The sequence below is a fragment of the Pongo pygmaeus genome, chromosome 1 (assembly GCF_028885625.2).
Source record: "Pongo pygmaeus isolate AG05252 chromosome 1, NHGRI_mPonPyg2-v2.0_pri, whole genome shotgun sequence".
Classification (NCBI taxonomy): Eukaryota; Metazoa; Chordata; class Mammalia; order Primates; family Hominidae; genus Pongo; species Pongo pygmaeus.
In genome coordinates, this window is record NC_072373.2 from 213428376 (window position 1) to 213440948 (window position 12573).

The 12573-nt window shown below is 53.7% G+C and overlaps 2 protein-coding genes across 4 annotated transcripts in view; one reads left to right on the plus strand and one right to left on the minus strand.

The window, feature by feature from the left end:
• Window positions 1-2737, plus strand: part of RCC2 (regulator of chromosome condensation 2) — a 33000-nt gene extending 30263 nt beyond the window's left edge. For all 3 annotated transcript variants that reach the window (XM_054435948.2, XM_054435965.2, XM_063658992.1), the window contains exon 13: window positions 291-2737. In XM_054435948.2, the coding sequence (XP_054291923.1) occupies window positions 291-395 (105 nt within the window). In that variant the 3' untranslated portion in view covers window positions 396-2737. The remainder of the gene's footprint in view (window positions 1-290) is intronic.
• Window positions 2738-7771: 5034 nt separating this feature from the next.
• PADI6 (peptidyl arginine deiminase 6) overlaps window positions 7772-12573 on the minus strand; it is a 29363-nt gene continuing 24561 nt past the window's right edge. The window contains exons 14-16 of the mRNA XM_054435975.1: window positions 12271-12341; window positions 10609-10770; window positions 7772-8262 (exon numbers count right to left, since the gene is read on the minus strand). Of these exons, the coding sequence (XP_054291950.1) occupies window positions 8029-8262; window positions 10609-10770; window positions 12271-12341 (467 nt within the window). The 3' untranslated portion in view covers window positions 7772-8028. The remainder of the gene's footprint in view (window positions 8263-10608; window positions 10771-12270; window positions 12342-12573) is intronic.

The window sequence follows — 12573 nt, forward strand, 5'->3', positions numbered from 1 at the left end:
TGGAGCTGGAGCCATGTCCCCACCTGTCCCTGCTGATAAGAGGTGGCCCAGTGGGCTTCCTTCCAGCTGGGTCTCCCAGGGCAGCCTGGAAGGCTCTGATTGGCAGAGCATTGGTGGCAGTCACATGGAAACTGGCTATATCTTGGGCAGAGGGGCTTTTTGCGGTTTTCAAGGGCACTCTGTTTTTCTCCATGCTTGACCCGCTTTAGCAGCCCAGTTTCCAGAGTCTCTTCAACGCATTAATTAGCCCAGGTGCCACAGGCACACCCAACGCTGATTTGTCCCCCCAGGTCGCCATGGGCTACTCACACTCCTTGGTGATAGCAAGAGACGAAAGTGAGACTGAGAAAGAGAAGATCAAGAAACTGCCAGAATACAACCCCCGAACCCTCTGATGCTCCCGGAGACTCCTCCGACTCCACACCTCTCGCGGCAGCTGTCATTTCCATGTGCACTGGGACGGGAAGTCAAACGAGGAATTTAAAAAAGCAAAAGTTGACCGAAGGTGCATTTTTGTTTAGACTCCCTGAGGTTCCGTTTTACAAATGATCCAACGTTAACTACCTTTTTTTCTGTATGCTTTCCAAAGTCCCTTTTTTTCCCTTAACGTCGAATTAAAATACTTGCTCATAGTTGAACCATTCCTACAAAAGAGGCAGAAACTTTGAGCAATCTAGGTTTTTTTTTTTTTTTTTTGAGTTTTTTCTTTCTTCCTCTCCTGAATACACTCCCCAAAACACCCCTTTCCAGTTACAATTAGCATCGTGATCCAAGCAGATGCCACATGGAAGAGGAATCGCCATTTACTCAGAAAAAATGTCCCTTACAGGAACCGGCAGCAGCTGGGCAAAGTCGCCGGCCCGCCTCCATCCAAAAATCACGCTCTCGTGCTTCGGAAGCATCCGGGTCACTCCTTTCCTGCTTTTTCTTGCAGATCGGCCTAGGCTGGTGTCGGTTCTGTCTCTCCCCTTGGCTGCCTGTACGCCCACAGCCTTCTGGCTGCGACATTATAGAATCGGCCATGTCCCCCCTGGTGGGGGATTGGGGATCTGTGTTTAGCCATTTATATCTACTTTAGCTGTTAAAGAAGTCCAAATGAAAATCAGGTGATTGTGGAACCATGGGGACTTGGGGGTGGGGCAGAGGTGGGAACATTTGTATCAGTTGAGTCAGCTTGGTGGCTCCCTGTGGAGCCAGGGCTGAGCCTTGTCACGCGCACTCGCCATTTAAGAGATCAGCCAGCAGTCAAGTGCATTCTCCAGTCCTTGCAAGAGAGATCAGCCCTTTCTGTGCCAGCCTCGATCGCCTTGTGCTTTGGTCTCTTTTTCTCCCCCCGCCTGGATCCTGCCTCGCGCGAGCCGTCCTGTTGCTGAGACTCGGGGTACCGTTCTGCTGACCCAGCTCCCTTTAGTCACGTTTGTTTGGCTCTGGTACCAAATAGTTGGGATTACCGAAGAGTCCCCTTCCTTGCGTGTCAGCACGGATGCTGTGACTGCCACCTGCGTCCCCATCAAGTGCCCGTGCCCGAGCTCGCCGCCGTGTGTGCTGCGCTGAGTGAGTTATGAGGTGCCTTTCCCGGAACCCTCCTCTCGCCTGGACCCAAGAGAGGCGACAGCTGTGGCTGGGGCTCTTGGTTTCCAGAGGGTCTGGACTGGTTTGGGTGCTTTAAAATAGATATTTAGTTCAGTGGTGCTTATGGGGGAGATGGGACTAGAACTTAAGTGTGAGACTTGGGTGGATGGGAAAGTTAAATATTGGTCTCTTCAAGTTTTTTTTTTTTTCTTTTGCTATTGTTAGCACTTGTCACTGTCTCCATGTTAAAATGCCAAAAATGATCTAGTTGTTGTTGCTTTTTTCCCAATTTTCCACCCCAGTCGCTCCTTACCGTGACTCCTGCCCTTGGAGGGCATGTAGCAGTGTCTGTCCTGCCAGTCCCAAGGCCCTGTGGGAGGAGACTGGCCTGCATCTCTCTAAGACTTAGTCTGACGCCACGCACATCTCTTGTTCTGTGTTCAATCAGTAGTCCAGGGGAGAAGCTTCTGCTACTTCAGAGCTTTGCTAAACTAACCTAATTTGTCCAAATCACCCCAAAACCACCATCTCTGACTCAAGCTTCCATGCAACAGCCTGATCCGTTTCCCTGGACAGGTCTCTTTCCTGGAATGCAGCCCAGGCACCTGTGCTTCTGGCACCCTTGAGGTCTCTCCTTTGAATCGTGGTCACCGAGAGGGTTGAGGACGCAGCACCCGAAGTCCCAGCCTTTGCAGGAGCCGCCCTGGGCGGAGCTGGACTTAGATCTTTGATGGCCTCATGTAAACCCGCAGCCAGCCTCTTCTAGAACCCTAGCCCAGGGACTGGAGCAGTAAAGGGACCTTCAAAGTGAAGACTGCCTGCCTTGTCCTGCACCTCCTTCTGGCTTAGATTGAAAAATGGGCTTCCTAATGGGTTAAATCCTTTAAAACAAGGAGTTGTGGGGGAAGGGTGTTGTGTACTCCTAGAGAAAGGTACACAGTTGCCCGGCTGGGAATGTGCTTGGCACTGACCCTGCGGGCATCTGACTGGTCTTCCAGCTCAGGAAAAAGAATTTGAAAGAGGCTTAGCATGAAGGGGAATCAAAGAGGAGGTTGTGATTTGGTCGAAGGTGCCTGGTTTAGTGCTGTAATTGTCTTATTATTTTTTTTATATATATATTTCTTGGAGTAAACATTTTAAATAAATGACATCATTGTCTACTGTCTTGGATTTTGCATTTCTTTTTCGGTTGGAACGGAGCTCTGTTTTTCTTAACTCCTTATATGTGTATTTCCTAAGCTCTGGCACCCACAGAAGGTGGTGTCAGGAGACAGGTGGCCCCAGGGGAGCTTCCAGGTTTAAACTGCACTGGTTGAAGTGAGTGGATCCCCCAACTCTGCCTCATGAAATGCTAGGGGAGCGGGACAGTGTCAGTACCTCAGTTGTCCAATTCAGAAGTGGAGTTCTTCGCATTTTCACTGGGGCTTTGAGAGGAAAAAAATAAGTCACGGGAGGCATCCAGAACGGTGACTGCATGTGCACCCACTCCCCAGACTTCAGCAGGGGACTCTGGTCAGGCCCCGGCCGTGGCTTCAGGCCAGTGCTGCTCTGTGCAGGTAGTGTGGCCAACTGCCCACCAGAGGGCACCAGGAGGCTGGTCCTAGGTTCAGAGACCCCGGACGCTCTCCCTTCTAGGCTGCTGCTGAGTCTATACCGGGCAGAGTCCTAGACAAGACCCTTGCACAGGATGCCGGCTCCCTGCAGCCACAAAGATGCCTGGGATCCTTGGAACCTCGAGTGCTGGCCACCTTGGGTTGACTGGCTGAATAGTGTCCAGACCAGCTCCTGGCAGGCATTGGCCCAGTTTGGGAGAGGAGGAAACCCGTCTCCCACGGCCTGTTAGCTGCAGAAGCAGCATGTGCACTGTTGCAGGACAGTCCAAATGTAAAACACGGTGTTTCCCCATCTCCCACCTTGGGAGCTTGGAGCTTCCCATCAGATGTTCTGCCCTGGAAGAGCCCCCGTGGGCAGGGAAGCCACTGCTGGGGGCAGCGTCCCGGCTGACACGCACTGGCTGGCGTGTATTGGGCACATGCTGCAAATTGAGTGTGTCGCCCCTGACTCCTGCAGGCCACTCTGACAGTCTTCTTTGAGATGGAGTTTCTTTCGCCCAGGCTGGAGTGCAGTGGTGTAATCGCAGCTAGCTGCAACCTCCGCCTCCTGGGTTCAAGCGATTCTCCTCCCTCAGCCTTCTGAGTGGCTGGGATTACAGGTGCCCACCACACACCTGGCTAATTTTTGTATTTTTAGTAGAGATGGGGTTTCACCATGTTGTCCAGGCTGATCTCGAACTCCTGACCTCGTGATCCTCCCACCTTGGCTTCCCAAAGTGCTGGGATTACAGGCGTGAGCCACTGCGCTTGGCCTTGTATGTTTGAGACGGAGCTTTCCTCTGTCGCCCAGGCTGGAGTGCAGTGGTGTGATCTCTGCTTACTGCAACGTCTGCCTCCTGGGTTCAAGCAGTTCTCCTGCCTCGGCCTCCTGAGTAGCTGGGATTACAGGCAAGTGCCACCACGCCCCGCTAGTTTTTATATTTCTAATAGAGACGGGGTTTCACCATGTTGGCCAGGCTGGTCTCAAACTGACCTCAAGTGATCTGCCCGCCTCGGCCTCCCAAAGTGCTGGGATTACAGGCGTGAGCTACCTGCGCACGGCCACACAGACGGTCTTGAAGGGAAGGCTGTTTTTTATTCCTGTGTTATAGAGGGAAGTGGGGTGCAGAGAGAAAATGGCTTTGGCTGAGGGACACACTGGGGCAGGTAGGAAGACCTGTGCCTGGAACTACAAAGATCCTAGTAACAAAGATGGCCTCCCCTATTCCCCGAGCCTGCCCCTGGCTGAGGACAGGGAGCCCATATAACCTGTGGCCACACTGGAGGGGTGCCGTGAGAGCTTGGAGAACATCCACGAGACCTTTACCTGCCCTTCCAGGGGCAGCGTAGGCGGCCAATACCGAGCAGCTGGGGCCCGCCAGGCCTGTGGCTGGGGGATGGGAGAAGCCTCCTGAAGTCGGGGGGCAGAGAAGGCAGTCTCCCCACGGGCGGCTCTGGATTTTTTTTTTTTTTTTTAACGTCCCCCAGGCTGGAGTACAGTGTCAAAATCTTGGCTCCCTGCAACCTCCTCCTCCCGGGTTCAAGTAATTCTCCTGCCTCAGCCTCCTGAATAGCTAAGATTACAGGCACATGCCACCACACCCGGCTAATTTTTTTGTATTTTCAGTAGAGATGGGGTTTTGCCATGTTGACCAAACTGGTCTCTAACTCTTGAACTCAAGTGATCCCCCTACCTCGGCCTCCTGAAGTGCTAGGATTACAGGCGTGAGCCACCGCACCTGGCCTTTGGCTCTGGGGTTTTTCTCACCTGCAAAGCTGCTGCCTCCTGCTATCGTCCTGCCCCGTCAAGCCAGCAGCCTTGCTGGCCAATGTCCTCCACACTCAGCGGCTCCTTAGGCTCCCAGGGAAGAGTGGAAAGGGCTGGAAGGATGGCAAATGGGGAAGGGGACTTGCCCGTTCCTACCCAGCCCTGCTTTGCTCTGAACACCTGCCCCAGCACCACATTGAAGGGCGGGGACCTGCGGGAGCGTCACACGGGATGGCCACGCTGGAGGGTCTCAGGATCCAGCTTAGCTGGTGTTAACACCAGACAGTAGCAGTGGAGCCCACTCTCCAGACTGGGAGGACTCAGCAGGCAGGAATGCAGGGATGCAGGGAGGAGGGAAAGGGAGACAGGAACAGCCCCTTCAAGGCTTTGGAAGGGAAATGGGGGTCACCCCCTGCTAAGAGCATTCTGGGCACTGAAGCATCCTGGAGGGGAGAGGACTCGGTGCCTCTAAAGAACTAAAAGATGGCCTGTTGCCGGTTGAGAGGCATATGGGAGGGCTGGAATCTCCAAAACCCACGGCTGCCCTCACACTGGGTCCCCAGCACTCCCCCACCTACCCCCCACCCCGCCGGCTTTTCCTGTGATTTTTTTTTTTTTTTTTTTTTTTTTTTGAGACAAAGTCTCACTCTGTTGCCCAGGCTGGAGTGCAGTGGCATGATCTTGGAGCCTCCGCCTCCTGGGTTCAAGTGATTCTCTCAACTCAGCCACTCAGCCTCCCAAGTAGCTGGGATTACAGGTGCATGCCACAACGCCCCGACTAAGTTTTGCATTTTTAGTAGAGACGGGGTTTCCCCACGTTGGCCAGGCCGGCCTTGAACTCCTGGCCTCAAGTGATCCACCTGCCTCAGCCTCCCAAAGTGCTGGGATTACAGGCATGAGCCACTGTGCCTGGCCCCATGTCTGCTGTGCAGGCAATGGAGGGTTTTGTTTACTTCTACAGAGATGTGGTCTCCCAGCCTTCAGGAATGAGAGGTGCCATGTGTCTTTCTAGGGCTCTATGTAAATAGCTCCAGTCCTCAGAACAACCTCAAGACAGGCACAACTCTTACCCACTTGCACTGGTGAGGAAACTGAGGCACAGAGCCCACTTAGCTTGTTTTCTCGCCTTTGACCAGTACAGGGAACATTTCCTCTCCTTCCCTACAGCAGTAGTGCAAGCATGGCGCCAAATGACCACTGACCTTTGCAGGGGGACACAGTGGGGAGGGATGGGGAGCGGGGCCTTTTGGAGCACATCTTTGTCTAGAGGGTGTGGCCAGTGAGTCTTCAGCCTCGAGCCCAGTGTGGTCAGGTCTAAAGACTTGGCAGCAGGAGCTGGAAATCCAGACTTTGAGTAAATTGTCAGTGCCTAACTTAGAGACATTTATAGCATTGTGCAAGCCCAAGTACACCCAGCTCTCTGCTGCAGGTGTCTGCTAACAGCCAGGGCTGGGAGGGCGCCTCTCTAGGTGCCATCAGGGAGGTGCTGCCCGGAAGGTAACAGGAGAGAAGGGTGTCAAGCTGCCAAGATCTCCCATGGGACCCTTAGGTGGGGCGGGAGGGGCCCAGGGCTGACCGAAAAGCTCTGGGTGAGGGTCTAGTTAGGGTCAGAGGAGGGACCAATTCATCCACCCTAAGGCGGCCCTTGGCAGAGGTGGGCGAGTTCCCTGGGAAAAGCCCATGGGGGTGGAAGAGTGGACCTTTTGTCCCCCTTCTGGCCCTAGGGCTTCCCTCTCCCCTTTTCCCCTAGAGATGGAGCCCCAGCCCTTGGGGTCTAGAGTCCCCTATTTCTTTTGGCTTTTCTAGACTATCTGAAAATGCAGATGAGCTGATCCATCCCTCCCCATATTTGAAGGCCTGGTCTGTGTCAGTCCCAGGCTGGTATAGGGGTCAGAGCCATGAATACAAGAGATCTCTAGTGTAGTCCACAAACTCTGCACCACCATAGGCAGGTTAACGAGATGTTGTAAGATGTCCTGGGGTAGCCTGCACACCAGGGTGCAGCTCCTGGATAAAGACCCACATCTGATCCAGAGACCGGCCCTGCTGCCCCAACCCTGGCTTCTGCCTCGCTTCCTTAGGATGACCCTCCTCCACTGCCCCAGCAGCTGGCAGAGGCTGGCCAGGTCCTGCCTGCTGCCCACAGAGCCCCGGGTGCTAGGACGGGGGCTAGTTTGAGGCCCAGCTCTGCCTTCAACTCCCTGTGGGACATGGACACAGGGCTCCCTTCTCAGGTCCTACCCTGAGGATTAGAGTGTCCTAGAGGAGTCATCATCCAGGAGGAGCAGGGTGGGAGCCACAGCACCTGTTAAAGCTTAACAGCATCCCTGTGCCACTAACACGGGTAGTAAGATGGGAATATGCGGCTTTGGGCCCTGGAGCGGACATTTCAGGATGAGGATCAGCCCAGGTCCGCCCCTGCTGTGCCTTCTCTCAGAGGCCACACCTACAGACCCAAGGAGACCAGAGCCTCCACTTGCTGAGGCCAGCTGCCCGCCGGGCATGGCACCACTCCCACCGCGGGCCTGCCCCCTCCAGGTCCTACCAGGCCCAAGGGGGAGGCCCTCGACCTTCCTCCAGCCTGGGCCGTGGACTCTAGACTCAGCTTGTCCCACTTGCTTAAACCAGAGCAGCATTTGGATAATCTTAAATCCATTTGGATAAGTCCAACCACTTCCTGCCACATATGTAATTTAGACATGAGGGGAAGGACAGCAACTCATGTAGCCAAGTCTCTCCCCCAACACAAGTAGGCCAACATGGCCATAGGTATCTCAGCTCAGCCTTGTCCTCAGTTGTCACTCATCCCCTCCCCAAACAAGGAGGTCACCGCCAAGATGCATTCATGCCCACCAGCACTTTATTAGCTATTTAGTAAACGCCACTTGGCTGAACACTTTTCCATCTTTTCCCCACAGGGGTTCAAGCTGGCGGCATTTGCCATCCTACTGGGTCCGAGGGTCGGGGTGGACAGGGAAGAAAGGGTTCTGGTGCCTGGACTCTCCAGCCTCCTCTACTGGGCAAAGAATCATGCTGTTACATGGTGACAGTGGGCCATCCACACTGGGGCAGAGCTGGCAGCTCCAGGGCCTGGGTCTAAGGTACCATCTTCCACCATTTGAAGGCAAAGGGCACCCGGCGGATGTTGGCACAGGCACAGATGTCTCCGACCTCCGTCAGGTAACAGTCAAAGTCATTGATGAAGGTGCACTTGAAGCCCAGGGGCTCCAGCAAGCAGCAAATCTTTTCTTCCAGGCAGCAGGTCCCCTTGATTTGGGGCCCGAAAGGCTTGGGGATCCCCAGGTTCTTGCCCATCACAATCATCCGCAGCTGTAGGAAAGACAGGGTGGGTGAGGCCTGAACAGGGATCAGAGGCCTGAAAGCCAGCCGCCCACTTGCCTCTCTGTGGTCAGGCCAGACCAGGAGTAGCAGGCAAGCAGCCGCCTCCTCCAGGTCAGCGAAACCCAGCTCACTTTTGCTTAGCCCTACAATGGCTGTTTCTCAACAGCCAGATAAAATCCTGCCTGGCCAAGGTCTGGGATTGTCAACTTCTCTAGTTTCTATGTTTTGATTATTCTGGCCTCTTATCTAGATGCAAAACATGGGTGCTGCCTCCACTGGAACACTCTCCCAACCCCCGCTTTGTCAGTTGACTGCTGTGTATCTTTTGTATCTCAACTCCTCCTCAAAGAAGCTTCTTACCATTACTCACCCCTACTGGACCACACTGAGCTGATCAAGTTAGAAGACACCCATGTACAATTGGAGCATGCAGGGCCTGTGTCCCTAGGACCCAGGGAAGAGGTCAGCAGGTGTTTAGAGAATTGGGGCACTCAAATGCCTCAGTTCATTTTAAACACCTGTATAATGGGTCAGTTGTTACATGAGAAAGTTCAGATGTGAGCCAGTCAGCATAGGCTTGGTGAAGCCAGGACCTCTTGTACTCACAGCCCCACTCTTGATTATAACTTCTGGTTTAGAATAAGTAGGAACAGAATTTTTAAAAACAAAAAACAGAACAAAACAAAAAAAGTTTTGCTCTCGTTGCCCAGGCTGGAGTGCAACAGCGTGATCTCGGCTCACTGCAACCTCCACCTCCTGGGTTCAAGCGATTCTCTTGCCTCAGCCTCCTGAGTAGCTGGGATGACAGGAATGCACTACCACACCTGGCTAATTTTGTATTTTTGGTAAAGACAGTGTTTCTCCATGTTAGACTGGTCTCGCACTCCTGACCTCGGGTGATCCGCCTGCCTGGGCCTCCCAAAGTGCTGGGATTACAGGTGTGAGCCACCACACCCGGCCCCAGAATGTTTTGTTTGTTTTTTGTTTTTGGTTTGGTTTATCAGACAAGGTCTTGGTTTGTTGCCCAGGCTAGAGTGCAGTGGCTCATTGCAGCCTCCACCTCCGGGGCTCAAGAAATTGTCCTGCCTCAGCCTCCTGAGTGGCTGAGACTACAGGTATGTGCCACCACACCCAGCATTTTTTGTTTTTTTTGGGAGACAGTCTTGCTCTGTTGCCCAGGCTGGAGTCCAGTGGTGCAATCTTGGCTCACTGCAACCTCCGCCTCCTGGGTTCAAGGGATCCTCCTGCCTCAGCCTCTGATTAGCTGGAATTATAGGCATGCACCACCACACCCAGCTAGTTTTTTGTATTTTTACTAGAGAGAGTTTCAACCAGGTTGGCCGGGCTGGTCTGGAACTTCAGACTTCAAGTGATCCACCCGCCTCAGCCTCCCAAAGTGCTGAGATTACATGAGCCACTGCGCCCTGGCCCCAGTTTTTTTGTTTTGTTTTAAAGTTGCAGGGTCTCACTATGTTGCCCTAGCTGGTCTCCAACTCCTGAGTTCAAGTGATCTTCCTACCTCAGCCTCCCAACGTACTAGAACTACAGGTGAGCCACCACAACTAGCCAAGCAGAATAAATATTGGAGACGGAGTTTCATACTTGTTGCCCAGGCTGGAGTGCAATGGAGTGATCTAGGCTCAGTGCAACCTCTGTCTCCTGGGTTCAAGCAATTCTCCTGTCTCAGCCTCCAGAGTAGCTTGGGATTACAGGCATGTGCTACCATACCCAACTAATTTTGTATTTTTAGTAGAGACAGGGTTTCTCCATGTTGGTCAGGCTGGTCTCAAACTCCAAACCTCAGGTGATCCGCCTGCCTGGGCCTCCCAAAAATGTTGGGATTACAGGCATGAGCTACCGCACCCGGCCTAGAATGTTATTTTAAGTGCTGATGTACCTCCATGTATCAGACACTGCTGCCCTGGACCCTGGGGATAGCGGACAGGAAGACCCACCCTGAGGTAGCTTGTCCAAGGCCTCACTGCTGGCAGATGCGCGGCAACCTCGACTCTGGGTTGCATAGCACCCCATCCGAAGTGGGCCTCACAGGTTCATCCTTTTAGACCGGTGCGGGAGGGGGGCAGCTCGCTGAGGCTCCTAAAGCGCCTGGCCCATAGTAACTGCCTGGGGAACCTCCAAGCCTTCAGGCCCAGTACACCTGCTCTCTGGGAGGGGTGTCCCTAACCGAGATGGAGGAGAAGGGGTCTCCCTCCCATTTCCTCATAGGTACCGTTATCTGCTGTCCCCCATCTCTGTAGTCTAGCACAGTGAGGTGGCAGCCAGTGTTGCCTGGGCAGGCCCTCCCCCACCCAGGGATGCCCAGTTGCCCCTCACCAGGTCAGGGAAGTATGGCCTCGCGAAGGGCCTCTTGGGCTGCTGGTCAGAGGGGATGTTAGTCAGCTTCTCCAAGCAGAACAGCTGGGGAATCTCGATGATGTCCTGTTCCACCAGGCCCAGCTCCTTCTTCAGGATGTCACGGTTCAGGTGAATGCACTTCTGTGGGGTGGGGCCAGGAGAGCTCATCAGGAATTAAAATCAGTTTCCTTCCATACTGAAGGTAGGCGATGGCCTGACACCACTACCATCCCCATCACTTGCTGTGTGCCAGGAGCCTCACACGTCATACCAACCTTCTGAAGTGGGCAGTTCCCTTTTTGCATGGGGAAATGGCTCAGGAATGGTCTAGTCAGGAATGGCTCAGGTCTGGTCTAGTCCAGGATCCCACGGCTAGACAGCGTCTGGCACTTCCCAACACAGACCAGCTGAGCCCAATACCCGGGCGTCTCCCTAGGTCTTGAAATAGGCTTCAGACACAACCCAACACACCTGTCTCCCTAGGTCTTGAAATAGGCTTCAGACACATACCCAACACACCTAAGCTGTCGCCAGGGGCTGGGAGATGCTGTCTCAGCCCCATGCCTGGCTGGCACCCACCCTGCTATGCCAGGGGGGCTGCTCTTGCAAAACAGGGTACCCATGCACTGTACAGGGCATAGAACATTCCTTGGGAACATTCCTGGGAATGTTAAGGACCCAGTGAGTTTTGCTGACCATGCAACCTCAGCCAAGAAATTACCCTTCTCTGGGCCTAAAGCTTCTCCCTTCTAGAAGTTGGGGAGACTCTGCTTCTTATAGCCAATGATTCACTTCTAAGATCTCTGAAGGATGGTGACCCTGAACACCATTCTCGGGACTGCTGTGACGGGCCATTTCATCCAGAAAGCATTGAGTAGGCCCTCGTCTATTTGAGTCTGATACTCAGCTTCTCAGAAGTGAGGAGAGCTGGCTTCTTCAAAGAGGCTGCTGAGCTATGTCATTTTCCGGGAAATGGACCCTAGGCAGCTTGAGTAGCATAATGAGCAACACATGAACTTGGGAGTTCAGACTCATTTCCCCAAATGATTATCTTGGGCTAGCGGTTTTACTGTGTGCCTCACTATCCTCATATGTAAGAGGTGTGTTACTTTATAGGGTTATCTGCAGGGTTTCTAGTGAGGTATCTTGTACAATTGCTTGGGCCATCATTGGTTCTCAGCTAGGAACCTGGATAATCAGGGCTTTCTCAGCTTGGGGGAAAAGACGCAGCTGCATAGTCAATAGCAAGTAAACTCCCTCTGACAGTAACTGCAAGCAGTATCTGCCAACAGTCCCGACATGCCATGGCGCTCCTCCCTGCCCCTGTCCCACCCTGGGTCCTCAGCCATCTGACACCATAGAAAGCTGTGTTACCCACCTCCAGCCCTCTTCCAAGCATAAAGGTACATCGTGCTGTGTTTGACTCCAGAGACCTAACTCCTTACTTCTCTAGTCTCCCTACACTGGCATATGGCCAGCTCTAGCCCCAGACCTGGGCCTGTATCAAGACCTGGAAGAAAGGGTAGTGGGCAGCTGTACCCCCCAACCCTTCACCCCTCAGGAGGGGTGGGTGGAAACCTTCCTGCAGGACCTGCGGCACCAGCCCTTTCTTGGGGATGGCTCCCTTCACGCTGGTCCTACCTCCACGTATTCATTCTGCTTCTTCAGGCTTTCATCAGCCAGAAGTTGATCGATGGTTTTGGCTTCCCTTCCTGTAGGAAGAAGTGGGCAGCAGGCCTGCTGGTCAGGGAGTGGCAGCACTGCCCAGAGCTGGGTACACTCGGGCCAGGCCCAGCCACCTGGGTGCATTCCTGGGCCAGTGACCATGGCGAGAGGACTGGCCTATCTCCAGGGATCACACCCTCAGGTCCAATATCTTCCTTCTGGGGACTGACCAGGGTCTACACCAGAACTCCCAGGCAGGACTTACCGCCACTGGCCACT